This window comes from Engystomops pustulosus, chromosome 3 (genome assembly GCF_040894005.1).
Source record: "Engystomops pustulosus chromosome 3, aEngPut4.maternal, whole genome shotgun sequence".
Classification (NCBI taxonomy): domain Eukaryota; kingdom Metazoa; phylum Chordata; class Amphibia; order Anura; family Leptodactylidae; genus Engystomops; species Engystomops pustulosus.
Genome location: NC_092413.1, coordinates 29541071 through 29565543, shown reverse-complemented (window position 1 = coordinate 29565543; position 24473 = coordinate 29541071). Strand labels below are relative to the sequence as shown.

The 24473-nt window shown below is 44.0% G+C and overlaps 2 protein-coding genes and 1 long non-coding RNA gene across 4 annotated transcripts in view; 1 reads left to right on the top strand and 2 right to left on the bottom strand.

Moving 5' to 3' along the window:
* Window positions 1-219: 219 nt before the first annotated feature.
* On the bottom strand, window positions 220-13869 carry CEP68 (centrosomal protein 68). Of its 2 annotated transcripts, none has more exons than XM_072140401.1 (6): window positions 13729-13869; window positions 8557-9791; window positions 7255-7377; window positions 5791-5887; window positions 4188-4357; window positions 220-1510 (listed from the first exon to the last, which is right to left on the bottom strand). In XM_072140401.1, the coding sequence occupies exons 2-5, from the start codon at window positions 9739-9741 to the stop codon at window positions 4188-4190; spliced, it is 1575 nt and encodes a 524-aa protein (XP_071996502.1). In that variant the 5' UTR covers window positions 9742-9791; window positions 13729-13869; the 3' UTR covers window positions 220-1510. The 2 variants fall into 2 exon arrangements, with proteins under 2 accessions (XP_071996502.1, XP_071996503.1); XM_072140402.1 differs by having other exon boundaries at window positions 13779-13861.
* On the top strand, window positions 13538-23254 carry LOC140121140 (uncharacterized). The gene is made up of 2 exons (XR_011854036.1): window positions 13538-14057; window positions 22879-23254. It is a non-coding gene; the product is annotated as an uncharacterized lncRNA (long non-coding RNA).
* The window catches only part of SLC1A4 (solute carrier family 1 member 4), a 33134-nt gene continuing 28940 nt past the window's right edge, over window positions 20280-24473 (bottom strand). Inside the window, exon 8 of the mRNA XM_072140400.1 lies at window positions 20280-23952. Within this exon, the coding sequence (XP_071996501.1) occupies window positions 23718-23952 (235 nt within the window). The 3' untranslated portion in view covers window positions 20280-23717. The remainder of the gene's footprint in view (window positions 23953-24473) is intronic.

The following is a 24473-nucleotide window of genomic DNA, read 5'->3' as shown; positions in this document are numbered from 1 at the left end:
CCTTTGGATCAGGATTAATGCTTGTTCTTTCTGGTGCCTGTGACCTTGCCCTGATGAGGAATAAAGGAGATTTATTATGCGTTTCTGAGGTAAAAACTGTTGTAGTTGCAAATGGTAACCAATCAGAGCTCAGCTTTCATTTTATAAATAGCTGTGGGAAAGTGAAAGCTTTGCTCTGATTGGTTGACATTGGCAACCAAAACTGTTTTACCTCTGACACTTATGATAAATTTCTGCCGGTGTACATCCCCCTTATCCGATGTGTCTGGGTACAATTGGCAACTAGTACAGTTTTACCTCAGACACTCCGGATAAGGGGGGTGTACACATGCGCAGATATCAGGAGTGTCTGAGGTAAAACTGCACTAGTTGCTCATGGTAACCAGACACTTTTGATAAATCTCCCCCATTTGTGTACAACCCCCTTAACATATATTTTACAGCTTAACGTTAGAGGGACACTAAGGGTGGGGCTAAAAGGTCATACTATGCATAGTGTATGGGCAGAAGGGGCGTTGTATGACTTGTGCCCCTCACCTAGGCATGATATGGTAACAGGAGTGTCCCTTTTACATAGTGACAACATTAATCTCTCCTGACATGGCTGGTTCAGTGAGTATAGTATTCCCAGGAGGAATAAGAGGGATCAGATAATGTAAGCTGCCTGGCAGGAGAGAGGACAGATCCTTACTAAGGGGGGTTGGAAAGAACAATATGGACTCTACTAATTGTCTGATCTATAAGAACCGACATCTACCACCAGGATTAGACTGTATTGCAAAAGAGCCTGAGGGACTCCAAGCTACTTCAACAACTATGGAGCCCCTCAGGCTTATTTGCATACAGTCCCTCATCCAGATGCCCTTTACTAGAATATTATGTATTACACTGTGTGAACCTTGTGGACTGAACTTGTTTGCAAATATTGTTTTATTTTATTTTTTTTTTTTCAACCAAATCTATACATTCCTTTTCCATCTAGTATGTTGTCGCCAATAAAAAAAACAAAAAGACACTAGGTATTCAAGTGTGCAACTTTTTATGGCTGCTATAAAAACAGACGAATCACATACAATAAGGTAGTTTAGGAAAAAAAAACAATCCATAGAAACATGGAACAATAGAAAATAACATTCTGTGTTCAGGCCTCTGGTGGAATATCCAGCATATGAATAAGTAGTATATGGAGGAGATGGACACATAGGTGACTACTTCAAGGCAGAAGTAGCCGATCATTCATGTAGATTCTAGATGTAGGCTGCACATTTTCCAAAGCTGTAGTTAATGACTCTGGTGTGAATATGGTTCTACAGTAACAACATTGCCCAGAGCTTGGATCTCACTGTATACTCTGAACAGGTAAAACATTGACTTTGTTAGGGGATGATGATATGGATTGGTGTAGAGACCCCCTCTTGCTCTGAGCACGGCTTGTGACATCTTCACGCTGGACGGGTCTCCTCTTCACTTGTCGGAGATATTGCACTTTAAGTCCACTAAAGTGTTGTCTCTAAAAGGAGTACAAAAAAATTTAGAAATGTTAGTCGCCACTAGGGGGAAGCAAACTGTATACTGCTGATGTATGGAAGTTTATCAGGGCATACTGGGGGTGTGGGTGGGAAGAGGGGCGCATCGCTTCTTTGATGGGAAGGCTTTGTTGAGGAAACTATGGTGTCGTTATGTAAAGCCAGAACCCTATACTTTAACAATGTCACATGATAAATGCTTTTTTTTTTTTCTCTATCCTATTAAAACCGAGGAACAAAGGACCCCACTGCTGGTCTGAAAAGTGGTGTTGGTGGAACATCCCTCTAATTCATTAATGATGATACATTACAGAATGTGCTGACCATATTGTTATATATGGAGACTGTAGTGGTGTTACTATCCCTGTATAAGATGCTGAGAGGAGCAGACCCCCTGATTACATAGGTGGGTGTCCCATTCCCTTTAGTGTATGTACACCGCTATCTGCAGCCACAGGATCCATAGGGATGATATTATACCTGAATCTGATTTCAGTACTGAGCCGCCTACTACTACCCCTATTATCAACCATACAAAGCTGATCCCTATTAGAAATTGTTAGTCTAAAACTTTTCTTTGGTGTGCAGTTTTCTTGAAGTTAGGAAACTTTTACATAACTTTTCAGAGATGAGTCCAGGACGTGATATATGATTGTGTATACAACCAATGGGTTGTGATTGTGTCTTAGGGGCAAGACATTTATGGGTTTGTTACTAAACTTGGGTCATTTTACCCCAAAGTTAAATGATGTAATCTTTTGTTGTAGTCTATGGGGAACAATTTCCACTTCATCTCTCCTGTATCCTGATATTGTATCCTGGGGGGGGAGGACCATGAGGATATCCCCTCTAGGACTGCACGGACCTTTCCTAGTTCATTATAAGCTTGAGAAAGCACTTTATAAATATTGTATCATATCCCAAATTACTGGCGCATTTTGCATGAGTCTCCAGGGTTTTTGAGTATTTTGCCCGCACTTAATAGTAATGACAGGAAATGTCCCCATGGGGGCGTTGCATTGAACTTGCCACTATGTTGACCCTCCATGCTGTCTACCATAACTGTGCGTCCTGCTTCACTATCTGTAGCCTGTAAGTGTTTGAGTAGGGACTCTCCATGAAAATGAATGTGCTTGTAAAATCTTATCTATTGTTCCGTGTATTGTTCCATCTCTGTGTACAAGCTGTCATACAATAAAAGATCGAAACTGGGAAATCTCCAGGTTCCATATAATACAACGAGACTCCAATTTATTTTCTATACATGATGTGGCCGAAGCTATGATTTTACATAGGTTTTCCATTAAAAAAGGGGGTGGGGGGGGGGGGCTTGCAATAAATACCCCAATATGCAGAATTACAATATCATTCAGGGCACAGGCCAAATGTTGGTTGTGTTATATACCTCCTGTATAACCCACTGGCAAATTTAGATTTAGAAGAGGACAGAACCAGAACATTAACCCCCTTGCATGTCATGGTTGCTATAGACCGTGACATCTAAGGGGTTATGATTGAAGAAGTGGGTTCTCTCTGGTCCCAGACCTTGCAGAGTGGGGGGTATTGCAAGAGTCATCAAGACATCAGACTTCCAATTCACCTTGTAGGTTGCAAAAAGGAACATTGTTTTTGGACTCATGGTAGCCGTTGTTTCAGCACCAAATCATAGAGCAGATCCTAATTCCTCTATGAACTTGTGGGTCGGGTCTAATTTTATTGGTGGCAATCTATCGCTCTCAAGTGTTCCAATTCAGAACATCACGTGGTGCCATTAAAAATACAAGTCACCCAGCAAAAAAAAAACAAAAAAAAAAAAAAAACAAGCCCCCATGCAGCCATGGTGTTGGCAGAATAAAGTAAGGGGACCTGGAAGTAAAGTTAAAGATGAAACATGAGTCTTGTAATGCTCTGGCCGTTCCCTCCGTTTTGGACAATTTATCCTGGAAAACCCATTTAAAGCTCCGGGCCGCACCCTATTCGGATTCTTCATCACCAGGTCTGTTTGGACCATACGTTGGCCCTATTTTTTTGGACTGTTGAGACCAGGACTTCCAGGATCTCAGTCATCTAGGATATCTAGGCCTGAACCTGGAACGGCCAATTCCCCCTTACTGTTGTGGTACCAGTATTAAAGGGATTTCCCAGGCTATGCGGTTAAATCTAAGGCTGGAGTGACACTTACCTGGCTCGTATCCCCCCCCCCCCCCCATCTATTTCATTGAGCTGCTTAAGTTGTACCTAGTGACTAACTATTAACTAGAATGAGCTGGTACCGATCCAATCACCCGCCCCCTTCCTCTGTAGCACAGACTGCTCGCGGGAGGGTCTATTACAGATCCTGGGAGCCTTAGGAGAGATCTCCACCCCCCGATAAGGTCACAAAGAGCATTGATCACATCCTATATGAGACATGTGACATTGGCTAGCTGGGGGTAGATCTCCTTGGATATGACCTGCATAGATGCACCTACGACCCCCAACATGTCTAGGAGTGACAATGCGGCTCTGTTCACACTACTCATTAGCTGCACTTATGTGACAGTAGGTCACAGAGCTGACACTCCTTCCCTGAGCATCTACCAGGAGAGATCACGTTACTATGTTTTCCTCGGCGCGTGTCAGACCACATTCCTCCTCTGCTTCTGCCGTCCTCTTTCTTACCTAACTTGACTCCATCTCCAGGGAAACCCGTTGTTTTAGGTTACCGTTCCTGGCCAAGCTCTCCTCAGTGATGGTATCCATAGCTTCAAGGACAGAGGCGTACAGACGCTCCGCATGTCTCTCCAGCTCTCCGGACTGCTTGGAGATTAGTGTCAGCGTGTCCTTCAAAACTGAAGAAAAGGTCACAAAAAAGGTCACTGTGTGGAAATAAATGTATTGGTGTATGGCTTTTCTGGAGACATTATGCTGTGAGGGAATTATACTGCCAACTCCAAGGCGGAAGATTATATTCAACGCACTGAACCTGCAGACGCTCCCTATACTCACCAATGCATTAACATAGCTGCAGACAGTGTACTGTATTGTCCCACGAGATCTGCGTAACCTTTGTTTCTTTTTAGTAGTCACAGGATTGTGAAAAATACATTTATGTTCCAGGATTGTAGCCGGACTCGGCAATAGAGAGTGAGACCCCTTCCCCGTACTGCTGCACAGCTCCTCCCATTCTGCTTTAGCAGCTTCTTTTTAAATTGTACAACAGTTACTCAGAAGAGAGGGATCTCACACTCCAGTGCTACAAGTCCAGCTACAATCCTGGAATAAAAATTGTAATTATTGGTATTTAAATAAAATGCAATCACTTATATGACAATCATAAGTGCTGCAGTATTCCATTCTGCCCATAGTGGTGTGTTCCCAGCAGTCAGACCAAGCATTTACACCCTTGTGATCACAGTTTTATGTATACATTCATTTTAACATATACATACATGTTACAAAGTGCAAACAACACAACTTTAGTGAAACTAAAATTGATCTTATTTAAAGTCATTATCACATCACATATTTAGGATTATATTATCATGAGGTCTAAGGAACTGCCCAAGGAGCTCAAGAGACAGAATTGTGGAAAGGCACAGATCTGGCCAAGGTTACAAAAGGATTTCTGCAGCACTCAAGGTTCCTAACAGCACAGTGTTCTCTTTAATCCTTAGATTATTGATCATAAGCACACAACTAAAATAACAAAGTGGTGGCTCCAGAACTCTGTGACCATTCCTGACTGGCCCAGCCAGAGCCCAGACCTAAACCCAACCAAGCATCTCCGGAGAGACCTGAAAATGGCTTCCAGCAACATTCACCATCCAACCTGTACACTAGCTCCAGAGCCGCTTCTACTCAACACTGAGCAAAGGGGCTGAATACTTACCACCACGTGATACGTCAGTCATGATGGGGGCAGGGTGTAACATGAATGAGCAAAAAGAAAAACTTTTTTGATCTTATCAATTGGCAGCAATGAAAATTGTATAGGGGGTCTGAATATTTTCCGTACCTGCTGTATGGTGGGAAATAGCGCACTCCTATATTTATGTGTGTAAGTGGAGAGATGAATATTTACTGCTATGATCAGACAAAGTTTTCCTATTTTGAACATCCGTCCCCCTACTGTTACCTTGTAATCCTACGCCAGACCCTGAACAAGCAGGGCACAGTATAGCTTGTCACAATGTCACATTGATACATGCCAGGCCATGGGAGCCCAGGACTGATGATAAAGACACACAAATCATTCTGACAATGGCTCCATGTGGCAACTCACCGGAGGAATTGACGGACAAACATCTCACCAGCGACTCTCCGTCCTTCATGACGGTGTTGGCAAGGACTTGCTGCTCCGCAACATCTTTCTTTAGTTTCTAGTACAAGAAGAAAGCGGATACTGATTGGGATTGATCGAGGAGCTAAAATCTAAGACCTATGTAACATATACTTATATATACAAAAACATATTCCAAGCACAATGTAGCAGCACCTCAGCGAGTAAATTACTACAGTGTCCTTAATGGCTAGCCCCAGTAAACTAGCAGCCCCCCTCAGGTAGGGGATGAAACTTCCTTTATAGAATTCCCTGTTATGTGAAATCTCAAAAAATATCATCCACATCCATAAAAAAAATTAACAGAGAAGAGTTATATTTTACCGGAGATGAGTCAAGTTTTCAACTTCTTAAGTTCTATAGCGACAAGAATATAGAAACATGCTGGTGTCATATTAAAGATAATAATCTCATCTTTCAGTTCATGTCAGTCTGAGGTACAGAATCAGAGATACAAGCAGCTAAAGACATAGTTGGAAATGCAAGCTGCAGATAACGGTCCCGTTCCTGCCTGTATCTCTGTAGATCACTGAACCGCAAGCCTGGTGTGATCTGAAAGATGAGATTCTCATCTATAATATGACAACAAACCATGTTTCTAGATACTACAGGAACGAAGATACCGACACTACATCAAACTTATCTCATCTCAGGAAAAAAAGTGACTCTTCTCAGCTTATTAACACAGGACTTGAAATTTTATTTATAGGTAAATGGGTGAATTTCACGAAAGAGAGGGGTTCTAGACATCTCATACCCTACATGAAGGGGCGGAAGTTGAATGAGAAAATCAGGAGTCTCGTAAAAGAGCTTATGTGATGTGGGAGCTACTGAGCCATGACCAGAAGACCCGATGGAGGTGTCCTGTGGTATCTACTACCAGAACCTTAGCACCAGATGTCAGGGATAGAGAAGACCTCCCATTTTTTGGTTTTACTAGACAAAGAAGGGGGACGTGAGGACATTTGTAAAAATAATGTATTTTCCTTTTTGGGTAAAGCCATTGTCTTACCGCTTCCTGTATTTCCTGTGCGTCTTGTTTATTATTCCTGACTGTGTAACTATCATCTAGTGCAGTATTAATATAGGGGTCAAGAACATTTTTTAAAAAAAGTGAAAAATAAAATAAATTTAAAACATGATTGTGAAGTCCCATAGTAGTCATTGGTGCTCAGCTGCAATACCTAGCACAGCCACTATACAATGTAGGGCAGTGTTTGATAGGATGTGAAGACACCACAGCATTTGTCTGAGTTATGCAGATCTAGGACAACCCCTTTAAAACAGAACTCTATTTAAAGGGTTAATATTTAGTTTCCTGCAGGGAATAACCTATGACAAGTATTTGGGGCCAGAGATGTGGATATAGATGAACACTGATGGGAAGGGGGAAGACGTTCCTCTTACCAGGTACAGGCTGAGGGCTAGCTGGATGCTCTCCACATTGGGCTTTGGAGCCGCCCAGTTGTCCGTTACGTCTGCGACACTGTATAACCATCCGATGAGCTTGTCCAGGTGCTGACAGAACCTCTGCTTGTAATACAGAACCAGAGATTATACATCAGTCATTGCTCATCACAAATTAGTCTTTATTCACATGTTACCAGAACCTGTCTGTAGAATTTGGGTCTTATAAACCGCCTTATGCCTTAACAGAGCCGAGGTTACGAGACCCAGATATATTCACATTACATCTGCCCGCTGCTTCAATGCAGAGAAAGTAGTCAATGTTCTGATGAGTCCGTTTGAGCCAACGGCGCATGCGCAGTGCCCCGGGGTGTAGCGGAGGTAAGTAAACCTGACCTCATGCCCTGGATATTGACCAACTGGACTGTAAAGTACGTGTACTGTCCGCAGCTCCTCCTGGTGCACTGCGAATGGAAGCTACTCTCCATCCAGATTACTCTGCATAATTGCAACGTGCAAAGTAGCCAGGGATCCGACAAGATGGTGTTGCATGAGACGCATGCGCAGTGTGCTGGAAGTCGCCCAATATCCAAGGCATGAAGGATCTTTACTACCCTCTGCTTGACCTGGTGGACTGCGCATGTGCGAGGAAACTCTTGTGCAGTCTGGGACTGTATCTGTGTGGTAAGTAGTTGCGGGTTTGCATGAGCCTTCTGTGCATGCGCAGTGCCCTGGGTGAAGCAGAGGGTAGCATACATTGTTACATGCCCTGGATATTGTGCGCCAACGCAGGCCAAGGTATATTGCCTGTAGCTCCTCTTGGTGCACTGTATTGGTGGCTCATAGAGACTCATATCATGGGACAAAGGCTTCTTTTAATCCTGATTTCAAGCCTTGGATCCGATCAGATAGGTTCCTATGAGATACCGGCGCATGCGCAATGTGCTGGGAAGAGCCATGGGCAGTAAACCATGTTTCGCCGTGCAGTCGCCCAATATCTAAGGGAGGTGTATACTGCACCCCGCTTCACCTGGGGAACTGCGCATGCGCCGAAGACTCACATAAACCCACAGCTACTTACCACCCAGATATGGCTCAGGCATGAGAGTTTCATTTTTAAGTAAAAAGGGATTATTCCTCAAACTCAGATGCCCTGTAGATGGCAGATGTGTCTGGATCGCACCATAGGGGGCATCCAAGAGCAGCTCCTTACATAGACAATCAGTGTTCATATTGGCCAGAAAACCTCCTAATAAGTAAAATTCTACAAAACCCAAAACTAATGACAAAGTGATCTTTTACCTGGATTCTTTGGACCAAAGAACTATTATCTTTGCCTGAAGAAAATCCAGAAGTCTCCAAGATCTCTGAGGACATCTTCCCATCCAGCATATCCCTCAGAGAGGAAAACCTCGTCATCCGAGATTCGTCCAGGTTATACGAGTCAGATGTACGTTTCCGGTCTTTGGGGTCATGATCGTGGATTCTGCTTTTCGATTTGGCACCAGACACTTGGTTATTGTCACCCGCAGTTAGAGACAGGTCCTTCAAGTGTGTGGCCAGGGTCTCCAGCTCCTTCAGAGTCGGCGGCAAGGAAAGATATTCCTCATCAATGTCCAAATCCTTATGGAGTGGGAGGACGCTGGTTGTAGGTAGATATTGTCCAGAACTGTGATGTCCAGAGGACGGATCTTCAGCAGACAATCTATCTACAAGACTGTATTTGGCCGGGGAAAGACTAGACCTACACCCCTTGGCAATATCAACCTTACTGGCACAGGGCGAGAAGTCTCCACAAAAAGTCGCACTTGAAGACCCCGTTGGGTTTTGTAAACCATGATAACCAGTTCTTTTAAGTAGTGGGGTCGAAAACGCGCAAGGTAACCCCCGATTATCTGCAGGTAAGTATCTAGGAGCCTTGGATTTCCGCTCTTCTCCATATGTCGGGGTAAAAGAGCCAAATTTACTGTCGCAAGAAGCGTTGTAACTATCGAGGTCAACGCCCGAGTCATGTAAAAAAGCATCAGCCTCGTCCTCCTCACTATCCTTAGTAATAAAATATTTGGGGTTTAGAGGATAAGTATAATCTAGAAGGTCCTGGTACTCTTTATTAGGATCCCAGTGCGGAGAGGTCCGGTCAGGGCGAGGGGGGAGAGAGTTTGGGATTGCACAGGCCCAGTATTGCTCCGTGAACGTCTGGAATTTACTCGAATATTTCTCAGAGCAATTGATATCATTACAATGAGGTTGTAAGGATCTACAAGGCCCGGTATGAGGCCTATACTTAGATCGGGCCATAGATATATCACATGTAGAGCACGAAGAGTCTAAAATAGTCCTCAATTTTGGTGCTTCATGGTGAAGATCATCACTGACATCAGACATGGCCCCGGTAGGTTCGGCACCAAAAGATTTAGGTTCTGGGCTGTAGATGTTCTGATAACTTGAGGCACTGGATGAGAAGTTGTCCTCTCGACAGGAATCCATGGTCTTCAGTATGTGAAATCTTCACCAGGCATAATACAAACTCCCCCCTCCTAAAAAATTAAAAGAGAAAAAAAAAATTAGATACTCGCTAAAAAAAACTATTTGTAGATGCATTAACGGCTCTCAGCAATTACTTCTGCAGCATAGTAATAGCACTTTCCTTATAGGAGCCGCTATTGTCCGTGTAGCTTCTGGTAACTCATTGCTTCTGACAGCTTCCTCCCCTCGAGCCGCCGCCCCATTTAAAAATTACCTAGGTGGGGGGGTCCTGGTTCGACCAAACCCAAATCTTGACAGTTCCGCTCACCACTGAATAACTTCTGACCTCTGCACTGAGATACACAGTGCAATTTTGATGATGAGAATCTCTACTTTAATATTGCACCATGATTGTGTTTCTAGGTACCACAGAACCAGTGATAGCCACTGTGTGAAATAAATGTAATAGTGAAAATCTCTGCTTCCCTGGCACCTAGATAGACACCTAGTGTTATTAAAAGGTAGATTCTTCTTTTTAAAATGACACCAGAACTGCGTTTCTCGGTTCCACAATACAGAAGTTAAAGCAGTAAAGGGGGAACCCTACGGCATCTAGCTCTAACCCGATACAACACTAGTATAAATCACATAATGCACACAAATCACTAAGCTTGACCTTTCTACCTCCCTCAGAGAACTACAAGGAGGTCATCCTGTTCTGTGCGTCCTTGTCAGACAAGTCCTAACATGACACAACTATGTCACCGGCTAAAACATCACGTATCAGTAGCCAAAGCTGAGGATCACCCAACCAACAACACACACGGGCACACCCAGGTCATTGTGGTGTTATTCAGAGGCAAGGGATCTGTATACAGAGGCTTATCACCTCCGCCACGAACGCCGGGCCCCCAACCAGAGCGCGCTGCGGCCGACGCCGGGCCCCCAACCAGAGCGCACTGCGGCCGACGCCGGGCCCCCAACCAGAGCGCACTGCGGCCGACGCCGGGCCCCCAACCAGAGCGCGCTGCCGCCGACGCCGGGCCCCCAACCAGAGCGCGCCGCCGCCGGGCCCCCAACCAGAGCGCGCTGCCGCCGACGCCGGAACCCCAACCAGAGCGCGCTGCCGCCGACGCCGGGCCCCCAACCAGAGCGCGCTGCGGCCGACGCCGTACCCCCACCACGCCGGGCAACTTCTGGTCTTCATATTGTTTCAGACTCTGCAAATAATTGTAAACAGATAAGGGAACACAGCGGCGCCCGATCTCTGGTGTCGCTATCCTTGAGATAACGCGCTGTGAGTAAACACAACCTCCAGGATTAGCCACATGATGTGGACAATCCTATATCCATGTAATACATAGTATCTGTGCACTCACACATCAGGCCACAAGAAATCATTGTTCTAGGACTTGTGACCTCCACCTGCCCCTCCATTTCGGAGCTTCGGAAATTATAGAGCGCAGCGATCTCCAAACACTCTCGCAGAAAATGAATGGAAATAGCGGAGGCACCGGAGTGCTGCATCGGATAACAATATAACATATGCTCCCAAAATTTCTGACAGTCTCATATTATCTAATGTATCAATTAGAGAGAACAGGACCCACATTCTCATGCTTAGTGAGGGTCCTAGCAGCTGGACCCCCACTGATCAGATTGTTATCCCCTCTCCTATGGATAAGAGATACCCAAGCGCTGTGTTCATCAATTTCGAACACTCTCATAGTACTGAATGGAGCGGCAGTATTTATGCTCGACCTGTCACTCCATCACTAAGTGACAACGGGACCCTTAGAAAAATATAAAGGGGGACGAATCATCCTGAACTATTCTCTGAGTTTACCGTACAGACTGGGCCCTAATACCAGGTGCTGGGATATGGTCTCCTGAAGGGTGCTGCTCCCCCGGTCACAACGGTCTCTACATGAGAATGTAAAGAAATAATTCATTAAGAAGACTACAGAAATCCTTGGGGGACAAATGACAATTTCTTTCTGTAATTTTGACTCGTTTCTGCTCATCTATTATTCATTGTCACATAGTCGGCGCACCGAGGCGGAGTGACCCTAACAATAGAGTCATTATATCAGCGGCTTCCTGATGCTAATAGGTCCCAGTCATGTACTACAGTAACAGACCAAGTCCCTATATAAGTGACCGGCTACTATAGCAGACTGGAGAGAGTAGGACCTTGAACCGATCCATAAGTCAACAATGTCCCAAAGTATAAATGTTATGTAGGAATATAACTACACACACCCAGGACACCCAGGCATAGCTGAGCGCATACCACAGCACATAACTATGGATTACATTACAGTCACACACTGCGCTCCTGACCGATATATACTGACACAGATTTATCCGATTTACTACCAGACTCCAAGACAACATTGTTTATATATCACCGAGTTATACTCCATATACAGGCGGTCCCCTACTTAAGGACACCTGACTTACAGACAACCCATAGTTACAGACAGACCCCTCTGCCCACTGTGACCTCTGGTGAAGCTCTCTGGATGCTTTAAAATAGTCCCAGACTGCAATAATCAGCTTAAAATTGTCTGCAATGAAGCTTTATTGATAATTCTTGGTCCTATTACAGCAAAAAAATTTGAAACTCCAATTGTCACTGGGGCAAAAAAAAAATTGTCGGGAACTACAATGATAAAATATACAGTTTCGACTTACATACAAATTCAACTTAAGAACAAACCTACAGTCCCTATCTTGTATGTAACCTGGGGACTGCCTGTACTATTCAGACACTACAGTCACACACTGCGCTCCTGACCGATATATACTGACACAGATTTATGCGATTTACTACCAGACCCCAAGACAACATTGTTTATATATCACAGAGTTATACTCCATATACTACTAAGACATGACTTCAGGGAGACATTACAGTCACACACTGCGCTCCTGACCGATATATACAGACACACACGGATTTAGTCTATTTAATACCAGTCTGTGTTTATATCACTCAGTTATACTCCATATACCACACTGAGCACCTGACCGATATATATACAGGCGGTCCCCTACTTAAGGACACCCGACTTACAGACAACCCATAGTTACAGACAGACCCCTCTGACCTCTGGTGAAGCTCTCTGGATGTTACTATAGTCCCAGACTGCAATAATCAGCTGTAAGGTGTCTGTAATGAAGATTTATTGATAATCCTTGGTCCCATTACAGCAAAAAATGTTTAAACTCCAAATGTCACTGGGGCCAAAGTTTTTTGTCTGGATCTACAATTATAAAATATACAGTTTCGACTTACATACAAATTCAACTTATGAACAAACCTCCGGACCCCATCTTGTACGTAACCCGGGGACCGCCTGTACTCACTGTAACAAGGGTACTATATTTACTACCCGTCTACAACATTCTTCATATATGACCCTGCTATAACTGATATATACACTATGAAGACATTACTTCAGGGAAATATTAATCACACACTGCGCTCCTGACTGATATATACTGACACACACAGATTTATCCTATTCACTACCAGTCTCCAAGACAGCATGGCTAATGTATTACCCCGTTATACTCCATATACTACTAAGATATTAAATCAGGGAGACATTACAGTCACACACTGCGCTCCTAACCAATATATAAGCACAAATGCAGATTTATCCTATTTACTATTAGATTCCATTACAGCATTGTGTATATATTCCGCTGTTATACACCATATACTACAAAGACATGACTTCAGGGAGACATCACAGGTCACAGATCCAAACAACCCTGCAATCGTGTCTGAACAGAACCATAAACTCAAATCTAAGCCTTGAGTAACGCCGCAGCCAATCAGATCACATCTTTAATATTTTAACCCCCACCTGAACAGTGTAAGCCGCAATCTGATTAGTCCTCCTTTCTCCGTCTTATTACAGTACAAAATGAGCCTAAAACTACATCGCAAAGTGACAAAAGGCTAGCGGGTGACTGTATACATCAGCAGTGCATTACCTTATCACCGCTCCGGGCTGATAAGAGAGAACAACAGAGCATCGGCTCACCCTGACATGACAAGCCCTCTCTCTTCAAAAGCGACGCCTCTTCCTGTGTGCAGTGACGTCACGCCCCGCCATTCCCTCTAGTGCCAATCACAAGATGGCGGCCGCCCTCCGCTGCGGGTCTGGCGCTAGAGGCTGCCCCCCTGTGGTGATCAGAGCATATAACATCACTAACAGCAATGTATAACATGTTTGAAATTTGCAGACGCAATAAAGTTCAGCCGTATCTTCGCCGCTTCACTCTCATCCACTGATGACACAAGACTCTTCACCGGGCAGCAGGTGATCAAAAATCCTTATATATGATTTTAATCCATTTTTTTTTAGATTTTTTTTTCTACAATAGTTTAATACACAAACTTAAAGAAATTTAAAGGGGATCTAGCACCAGGATGAAGGATTGTAAAGCAAGCACACTTCCATGGCGGTGTATGCCTGCTGCCGGCAGGATGTGCTTATCTTTTAGTTCCTTATGCCCCGGTCTTTACAAAAATAAACATTTAAAATTATGCAAATGGGCCCCAGGGGCTCCCAGCTCTTATGCCTGTTATTTACACACACTTCCCTACCCTTCCCAGCCAAAAAAATGAGGGAATAAGGATCTAAAAGAAGAGCTGTCATGTGCTATGCCCTGCTATGGTGATCACCAACTGTGTGGGAGCCAGCACCATAGATATTGGTACTAACGGTTGCGTATCGCACAGCTGTGATAGGTATGTAACAGGTGCCTGCGCTGGGATTGTGTCGCACGTGATCGGTTTTTGGCGCTGCTGCTCTGCTTCCATGTGACGAAAACCGGGGGAGGGCGTGTTGTCGGACGATCTGACTGATTCGGACTGAGCGCGGGATTTAACTTTCAAATTGTGTCACAAGACAATGCACTTACATGCACCAGGAAGAAGAAGGGGAACTCTGTCGGACCTGAGCGGGGAAGCGACACATGCAGGATATCGGGGGCACAGTGCATTATCATCGGACTATGCACTTTCGGGGAACTCCGCGGACCAGGTAAGTAAATGGGCCCCATTGTATTTTGCAGAGCCAAGGCTGAGAGCCATAGCAGCAGAGCAGGACACTGATAGTAGAGAGGATCCAGGCTGAAGATCACAATCCCCTGATACTGTGATTTTGTAAAGTTATAATTCTGAAGTTCTGCCCTTCAATTCCATTGTTCTCATGAAACTGTGTGTATAATATAAGGGTTTCTGTAGAAATAACTATAATGCTGCTGTATAACTGGCCTAACCTGCTGTAACTTTCTAATATCCACACCTATGGCAGGTTTCCTGCAGACACAGTGCTCCCCCTGCAGGGCAGATCCAGAGATCAGGGCTCAGGGACAGCAGTGTGAGGCTGGGATCACATGTTCAGGGTTTTGGCACAGATTATGTATTTAATCCTGATCATATTATACTATATTCTGCATCCAGCAATGAAGAGGAGATTTTATACCTCATTCACATGTAGCAGATAAAATACATAAATATCACAATGTGGATTGTACATCTGTGTGTGAATCCACAGATACATCCCTGGAGGAAATCTAAGCATCGCTGCGGATTCCTGGTGTCGTTTCTTTAAAAATGCACAAGTTAATCGCTGTCAGAACCCAGTATTATCCAATGAGTATGACATTTTTCAATCATATGACTGTTTCATCTGTGGGAAGAGCATATTATATAGAGGATAGGAGTAGTAGTACCGTGCCATGGACATATATACAGAATAGGAGTCGTAGTACTGTGCCATGGACATATATACAGAATAAGAGTCGTAGTACTGTGCCATGGACATATATACAGGATAGGAGTCGTAGTACTGTGCCATGGACATATATACAGGATAGGAGTAGTAGTACTGTGCCATGGACATATATACAGGATAGGAGTCGTAGTACTGTGCCATGGACATATATACAGGATAGGAGTAGTAGTACTGTGCCATGGACATATATACAGGATAGGAGTAGTAGTACTGTGCCATGGACATACATACAGGATAGGAGAAGTATTACTGTGCCATGGACATATCTACAGGATAGGAGTAGTAGTACTGTGCCATGGACATATATACAGGATAGGGGAAGTAGTACTGTGCCATGGACATATATACAGGATAGGAGTAGTAGTAGTACTGTGCCATGAACATATATACAGGATAGGAGTAGTAGTAATGTACTTTGCCCATATATACATAAAAGAAGTGCCGTTTTGTGCCCATATATAAAGGATAGGAGGAGTAGTTCTTTGCCATGTTCATATATACAGAATAGGAGAAGCAGAAGTGTGCCATGGCCATATATAAAGGATAGGAGTAGTAGTACTGTGCCAAGGCCATATAAAGAGGATGGGAGTAGTTGTACTGTGCCATGTTATGATATGGACTATTGAATATACAGTCATTGGCTATTGAGCTCTTTGTCTTCAATGCCGCGGTCAATATTAAAAGCCGCATGTGAGGAGTTAAAGGGGTTTTCCCACGAAGACAAGTTAGGCCCTATCCACCTTACATGTGCAACACCCCTGCCAACACATAGGCAAGGTGGTTGTTGCGAATAGCGCCCTCCCCATGTCAGGAGCTGTTAGAGAGACTGATAACCTCTCTAGGAGGTCTCTAAGTACTGAAGAACTTAGTAATTGTTCTGGTCCAATGATGTTTCTTGTGATACTGTGAGGTAAGCTGGAAGCTGATTGGAGAGTGCTACGACCTGACCACCTGATCAAGCACATGATCTTAAGTCATGGTCTTCTGAGATAATCAGACATGGTGGTCTGTCTGAGGAGTGAGCAAGTCAGGAGACTTAAGCCTAGAACTGAGCTCCACCACCCAGACTCAGCTCCATTTCTATCAGCCCAGCCTGAAGCTACTACCAGGCTGCGTGTAACCTTCCTGTGGACCGGCTCTCCATGACTCTTCTAGCTTGAGAATCTGCTGTTATCGTTTGGCCGTTGCCTGCTGTTGAATAAAGAACTGTAAGTTGATTTGCACAACGTTGCCTCTGTCTGATCCCTGGTACGGCTTTTACCACCACGGGCTTCCCCATCCATCACCCAGGGACTCATCCTACAGACACCTCAAGGTTTGCCCCAGGGAGAAACCATGTTATCTGTCCATGATGAATCTCCCTGCCAGGACCTTATGAGGACAATTGATTATGGACAGTTCGAGACCACATGACCTTCCATTTGTGGCCATTTTATTCACAGCAATGTCTGATGAGGTAAAAGACAAGAGGATTCACTTTGCATATCAAGAAAGTTGAACAGAAATTTTAATAGTTGTATATTGGTAATTTACCTTATATCCTGCCCACATTTTCACAAAACATGAGGAAAAGTGGCCAAACATTATGATACTTGCAGGAGGGTTTTACAATTTGCTTGTATGGTCTCCACCAAAACTATTACCTGTTTCCCATCAACCATCTGTCTCTAGGTATTTACTTAGGGGTTTACTTACCCCTCCCATTGACGCCGCCGAGCCAGACTGTCCGACGAGGATTTGGGTCTGCCGCCATTAACTAAGATCGTGCGTCCAATTTCCTGCATCCGTCGCTTCCCTGCTGAGATCCGCCGGAGTTCTCCTTCTTCTTCCCGGTGCATGTAAGTGCTGATCTTGCGACACAATTTGATTTTTAAATTCTGCGGTTTGTCCGAATCAGTCAGGTTGTTCGACGGCCACGCCCCCCCATTTGTGTTGCATGCATGCCGGCGCCAATGCGCCACAATACGTTTGCGTACGCAAAAACCCGTGGCAATTCAGCGCAAAACAAAAAAAATTGGTAAACCCGACGGAAATGTGTCCGATGGACCCTTAGTAAATGTGCCCCATAGTGTAGGCAGCAGCCACACAGAGGTGTACAGACCTGCCCTATATATAATATAATCACATTGCTCCACAGTCACACAACGTCATACTGTGCTCTGACAGATGGGGATATGTAATGGAGACACAAGCTACACCTCATATCTCCTCTTCTACAGATCTAGTCTTAGTGTTAGGAACCCATCTGAATGAGGTCGCCCTGATGGGGCAGATGGAATCGCACAATGTAAATAAAATCTGCGCTAAGAACCTCACATTATTCTTATAGTCAGTGATAATCATGAGATAAGGAAGACAACACTAAATACATTCAGTCTTTAGATGAGAATGCAGAGGGAATGTGACATCTCTATAAAAATGTTACAGTGTCACAGTTAGGAGAACTGAAAAAGTCACAAAGCTTGTAATTCTTACTGTCAGTGCTGTAAAATGATAGTCATTGGGGCTCATTTACTTACTCGGTCCTGTCGCGATCCAGCGGCACGTTGAGGATTCGGGTCTTCCGGCGATTCACCAAGGTAGTGCGCTTGATGTCCACCAGGTGTCCCTGCTGCGCTGAAGTCCGCCGGAGTTCATCATCCTATGCTGGGTGCAGGTAAGTGCGTGTCAAGCGACACTTTTTTAAAAAAAAATACAGCTTTTTTTCCAAATCCGTTGGGTTTTCCGACGGCCACGCCCCCCGATTTCCACTGCGTGCATGCGCCACAATCCGATCGCGTGCACCAAAAACCCGGGGCAATTCAGGGAAAAATGGAGCAAATCGGTAATATTCAGGAAACCCGACGAAAAATAGCTATTCGGGCCCTTAGTAAATGACCCCCATTGTGCGGCAGCAGGTAATATAATGGTTACTTGTGGGACAACCACTTTGTACTATATATTTTAGATTTGCAGGGTCCAGGACCTATGACCTCCCATCATCCCGATGTCCTTGATCAGGATGTGTCTCTCTCCCCCCAGAAATGTGTCTTTGTGCACAGAAGTCATCCATACACAGTAAAGACTCCTTCACATGATGTGATGCAGAACATTGCGTCCTATACCATCAGCCCTTGCTTGATGACTGTAGTAAAACCTAATGTCCCTCTGTATGGACGTCACAGGAAGGATTGTTCATGGTCAGCGATGCTTCAATACTGTAGAATTGCTGTGAGAAGAGCGATGTGTGACCCCTACATGCTGTGTGATGTTTGGGTTACCACTATCTACAGCCTTGAAGAAGAGATATTACGTATAACTCAGCTTCCAGTGAGAAAGGACATAACACCAGATCCACAGATGTTCTGTCAGACAGACATTACAAAACATTACAATATTGATCTGGTGCAGTAAGGTGCACAGGGAGGATTGTACTGGAAGTGCTTAAAGGGTTAAAGCACCTGGTGTTTTCCCCCTCCACAAACCTTGGACCAATTTTCCACACTCATTTTTGATAAAAATTCTTCTGGAGATAGGCCTTTGAGACATTAAATCTACTTCAATATAAACACCCCATCCCACAAATAATCTGCACATGGTATATAATTGGGACCATGGCTGCCATTAGGGAAATTTACTGTGACTGCATTCAGATGCCTGAAATCACAGATCCACCCACCCCTACTTCCCAAATGGAGACACCACTATATACCAAAGTCCACATCATAAGTGCAGCTCACTCCTCCTCCTTCCTTCTCACTGCTCACTCCTGTCCTCAAGAGTTATAATCATTATCAGTGCAGCTCACTCCTCCTCCTTCCCTCTCACTGCTCACTCCTGTCCTCAAGAGTTATAATCATCATCAGTGCAGCTCACTCCTCCTCCTTTCTCTCTGCTCACTCCTGTCCTCAAGAGTTATAACCATCATCAGTACAGCTCACTCCTCCTCCTTCTTTCTCTCTGCTCACTCCTGTCCTCAAGAGTTATAATCATCATCAATGCAGCTCACTCCTCCTCCTTGCTTCTCTCTGTTCACTCCTGTCCTCAAGAGTTATAACCATCATCAGTACAGCTCACTCCTCCTCCTTCTTTCTCTCTGCTCACTCCTGTCCTCAAGAGTTATAATCATCATCAGTGCAGCTCACTCCTCCTCCTTCCCTCTCACTGCTCACTCTTATCCTCAACAGTTATTATCATCAGTGCAGCTCACTCCTCCTACCCAATCCTTCTCACTGCTTACTCCTGTCCTCAACAATTATTATCATCATCAGTGCAGCTCACTCCTCCTCCCCAATCCTTCTCACTGCTCACTCCTTTCCTCAATAGTTATAATCATCAGTGCAGCTCACTCCTTCTCCTTCCTTCTCACTGCTCACTCCTGTCCTCAAGAGTTATAATCATCTTCAGTGCAGCTCACTCCTCCTTCCCTCTCCCTGATCTCTCCTGTACTCCACCGTTATTATCATCATCAGTGCAACTCACTCCTCCTCCCCAATCCTTCTCACTGCTCACTCCTGTCTTCAAGAGTTATAATTATCATCAGCGCAGATCACTCCTCCTCCTCCTTCTCACTGCTCACTCCTGTCTTCAAGAGTTATAATCATCAGTGCAGCTCACTCCTCCTCCTTCCTTCTCACTGTTTGCTCCTGAACTGGATTGCACTTGACCCCCCTCAGCTAGTCACACACTTTAAAATAAGTAAATAGTTAAAATGTAGAAGTGCGTACACTTGAGCGTATTGTGTAAATGAGACATCTAGGCTGTACAAAAAAACATGGTTTTATTTGAAATGCAACACTTGTTTCAATTTATGATGTCTACAATGTACATTACATATTAAAAAGAGGACACCGAATGGACAGAACAATCCGGGACATGCATTCCCACCATCAAACAATGAATTTAAGGTCACTTTATTATCGGTGACATTTCCTTGACACACAGCCAGGTCAAATGTTATTTCCAAATGAGCTAAGGTCCAGTCTGACGGTGGCAAAACAATTCAGAACTTTAACTTGTGTAGGAATATTTATTACAGGGGGAAGTAGACAAGCAGATGATCATAGTACACCATGTTCATCACTATATAAGATTTTAGGGCAAGTACTTTTTATAAATGTACCCGCACCCCAAATCATTAAAGAGACCCCCTGGCGCCCCTTATTAAAGGGTTGAGGTGAGCTCGTGGTAGACTTGTGTTTATACACAGCAGCGAATCAGAGCAGCCGATGCTGCAGAGAGAAGAGAGAGTATCAATCAGGAGGCAAGGGGCGTGTCTCAGACCACCACAAACTTACACCAGGGTCTGTAGCTGAGCTGTAGTCAAGATTACAGCCCTGTCCTAACAGAGTATAGGCAAAAGTAGTAAAGAGGCAAGAAGTAAAGAAAAGAAGTAGTAATTCAACATCCCCTTTAGTTGCGGACTGAATTTTTGAGGTCCTGAAAGGGCATTGTCTTTAAGGTGTTTTTCTAAACTGGAATATCCCCTTTCATCTAAACATTGGGGCTCATTTACTAAGGGCCCGAATCGCAAATTTTTGTCGGGTTCCCTGAAAATTACCGAATTGCCTCAGGTTTTTGGCGCATACGATTGGAATGAGTCGCATTGGCGCCGGGTTGTATGCAACGGAAATCGGGGGCGTGGCCGTTGGAAAACCCAACAGATTTGGAAAAACCGAGGTATTTTTTTAAAAAGATGTGTTGCTTGACCTCCGGTGGACCTCGGCACAGCAGCGACACCTAGTGGAAATCGGGCGCACACGACCTTAGTGAATCACCGGAAGACCGGAATCCTCGTTGGAGAACGCGCTGCTGGATCGCAACAGGACCGGGTAAGTAAATGAGCCCCATTAGATTTGCCTTTAGAATGGCATTACTTTATTTTACAGAAGTGTGGTATATCATTGTGTTCACTCAAATAAATAGCCTACAATGTAATCCACAAGTACACAGCCCTGGGGGATGTCACTCATTGTTAGTGGATTTTGATGCTGGATCTTAGAAAGTACAGAGTGGAGAACCCCCTCTTTGATGTCTGTGTTGTGGGCAGTGGGGCATCAGTGGTCATGGGTCAACATATCACACAAGTGAACAAGAGGTGTCACCAAGGTTGACATGAGATTGGAAGGGTTACTATCGCTCCTATTTTGTCTTTCATTTCCTGATCCTGTAGGATGACTATTTAATGGGAATGGAAAAAAGCCTTTAAGAAAAATCTGATTAATAACGTATGCTGAGATGAGGGAAACCATAACTGCTCCAAAGCTGCCTTTCTTCTCACTGTTTCCCAATGTGAAATGAAAAATCAGTCGTTTAAGGGATATTCCATGGACTTACCTGGTGAGTGTTTATCTGGAACCCATACTTTCAACTTGATTTCAACACATGTGCAAGAAATATTTGATTCCCCCACCCCCCCCCTTCCCATCTAAGTCTATGATATGACAGTAGGGGGATTGCAACCAACTAGTTGTAACATCTGACCCAGCATCATCCTCAGTCCAAAAGGTGCAGTACAGGGTGAGCTGACAAATATTGTTCTGTCTGAACTCTGGTCTATTTCTTTCTAGTAGGTGTGATTAATTATACACCACACCCAGTAGTCTCCTTTGTGGTTCACTAACTGTTAACCTTCTGTGATAGACAGAATCCATATACTATCAGTGTAAGAACCAGATTTCTGACATCACATGAAAGGTCCTGGCAACCTATTCTTGGTGCTTCTTATAGTTCACACGTGACCAAGCTTGCGTTTATTCTGTCTGGCTTATATCTGGTATCTTCTGACTCCTTGGCTTCCTGGTAATCCTATTTTCTATTGATTTGGTACTCCGTTGCCCTTTAGGTTTTTTACTTGGGTCTGGAGACTTTACCTTATTGATTTGTTTGCCTTTTCCTCATCTGTTGTTATCACTCAGAATTAAGCAGGGACTTCCGCCAAGTTACTTTCCACATCCTAGGATGGTTTCAAGTAAGTAGGTAGGGAAAGTCTGATGGGTTCAGTTCTTGGGCTCACAGTACGTGTCTTTCTTTCTGTTCCCAGTCCACTGGATTACAGACTGGAACAGGAGTTGAGAAGCAACTACACATGTTACCCGGCTATTAGTATGGGTTCCCAGATAAACAATTACCATGTAATTCCTAAGTATCAGCTGAACCACTTTAATGGCTTCATTTCCTGTTTAGACTGTTGATAAAAATTTTGAGGGGAAATCTTCTTTAAAAGGTTGTACAGAAAAACCAGGGATAAAGTAACCCCACAATGGGGGATGCAGTTCTCTGACGGAAGGAGCTTAAAAAATAACCGTCTATCTTGCTACATCTACAAAAACACAATATAACAACAATTCTCTTTTCACAGAGCACAAATTCCAAGTACAAGCATTCATTGTTGGATACAGAAGATGACTACTCTGGTACTACTGCCGAGGCACTGCCCTGGCTGCAACACTAAATGTAGGAGTCACTGGTAGAAAGTAACACGAGCTGTGGAGACACAGAATGCAGACTACAGTAATACACTTCAATATTAAACACATGAAGACAAAATTCCCATGAGCGGGTCCTATAGTCTGTTTCTACTGACCTCATCCTCAAGGTCAGATAATGGTGGATTATCAATGTGTGGCTTAATCCTGGCAATAGGAATCGAGTAAATATCACATAGAATTATGGAGACTTAGCCCTTGGAAAACCATGGTCCTTAACATTTAAAGGGATCATACGTCATGCAGAAACTTTGATGCAAAATCAGTATAAAGACCCCCCCCCCCCCCCTATTATGTATCAGTCTTAATACTGGTGTCTTCTCCAGCAGAAAGGCCTTCTGAGATACCTCATCTACCTGGGCCTTGGTGCAATGACTCTAACACTGGGGTTGTAGTTGCCCTAGAGAGATTAGAGGATTTTTGATCTACTTTTTGCCTTATTTATCAAAAGTGTCTATGAAATAGTAGGTTTAGGGAGTCGAAGCTGAGCTCTGATGATTCTCTATGGACAAGAAGTCCATTGTTCATTATGGACATCATCCAGTCATAGTAAAGTTAATTAGTGGTTAAGATGAAACCGACTGGGAAACTGTGGAGAATTTGGGAAGGAGTCACTATTCTAGACTCTAGCAGCTCTTACTAACAGCGAGCAACGTCTGGCCTTAAGGACCGACCAGCAGTCTAACCAAGAAACTTAGCACAACATGGCACATCACAGAACTGATTCCTTAGATTCGGGTACAGATATGTTTTGAGGATTTGAGATCTGGTCCCTGTGCATTACGAGGGGTGAGGTTTCCTCTTCAGACTTGCAGTTTGGCACTGCTTCTACGTAAACATCATTCAGCTCCTGTTGGTTCTTCTCAGCGTCTTTTTGGTTGAGGTGATGGAGGATTCCTGCTCCGAGAGCATCACCTTCAACATTGACCACGGTAGTGGTCCGATCCCTTTAAATAAAACAATAAAGGAATGTATCAGACAACGTAAATCATTGTGTGTTTTTCATGTTTTTATTTTAAAGGGGCCTTCTAGACAGAAAGTCTGTGATGGAGGACCAACTCCATAGACGGTTCCAGGCATTTTCTAGAGCAGAAGCTAGAAATGGAAGTCCCATCCACTGTAAAGCTTCCATCTAATGTAACTATAGAGCAGCTCCAGTTTACTTAAAGGGAACCTGTCACCACATTTTTCACAAATACAGCTATTACCCTAGAGCCCCATTAACTAAATGCCACTCTCATTTTTAGCTAAAAATAATTTCCTTCAAAACCCCATAGAATCAACTTTGTTGTCTTTCCTGGCATACAGCTAGATGTGTGTATGTGTGAGTCATGTGTGAGTCATGTGTGAGTTGGCATGTCCTCCCGTCCTTACTAATTTCTACTCTGCACCATGCGCCATGCCTCATTCTTATCATTCAGCATTTCATGTCATATGACCAGAGTGATGTCATCTAAGGTCATTTATC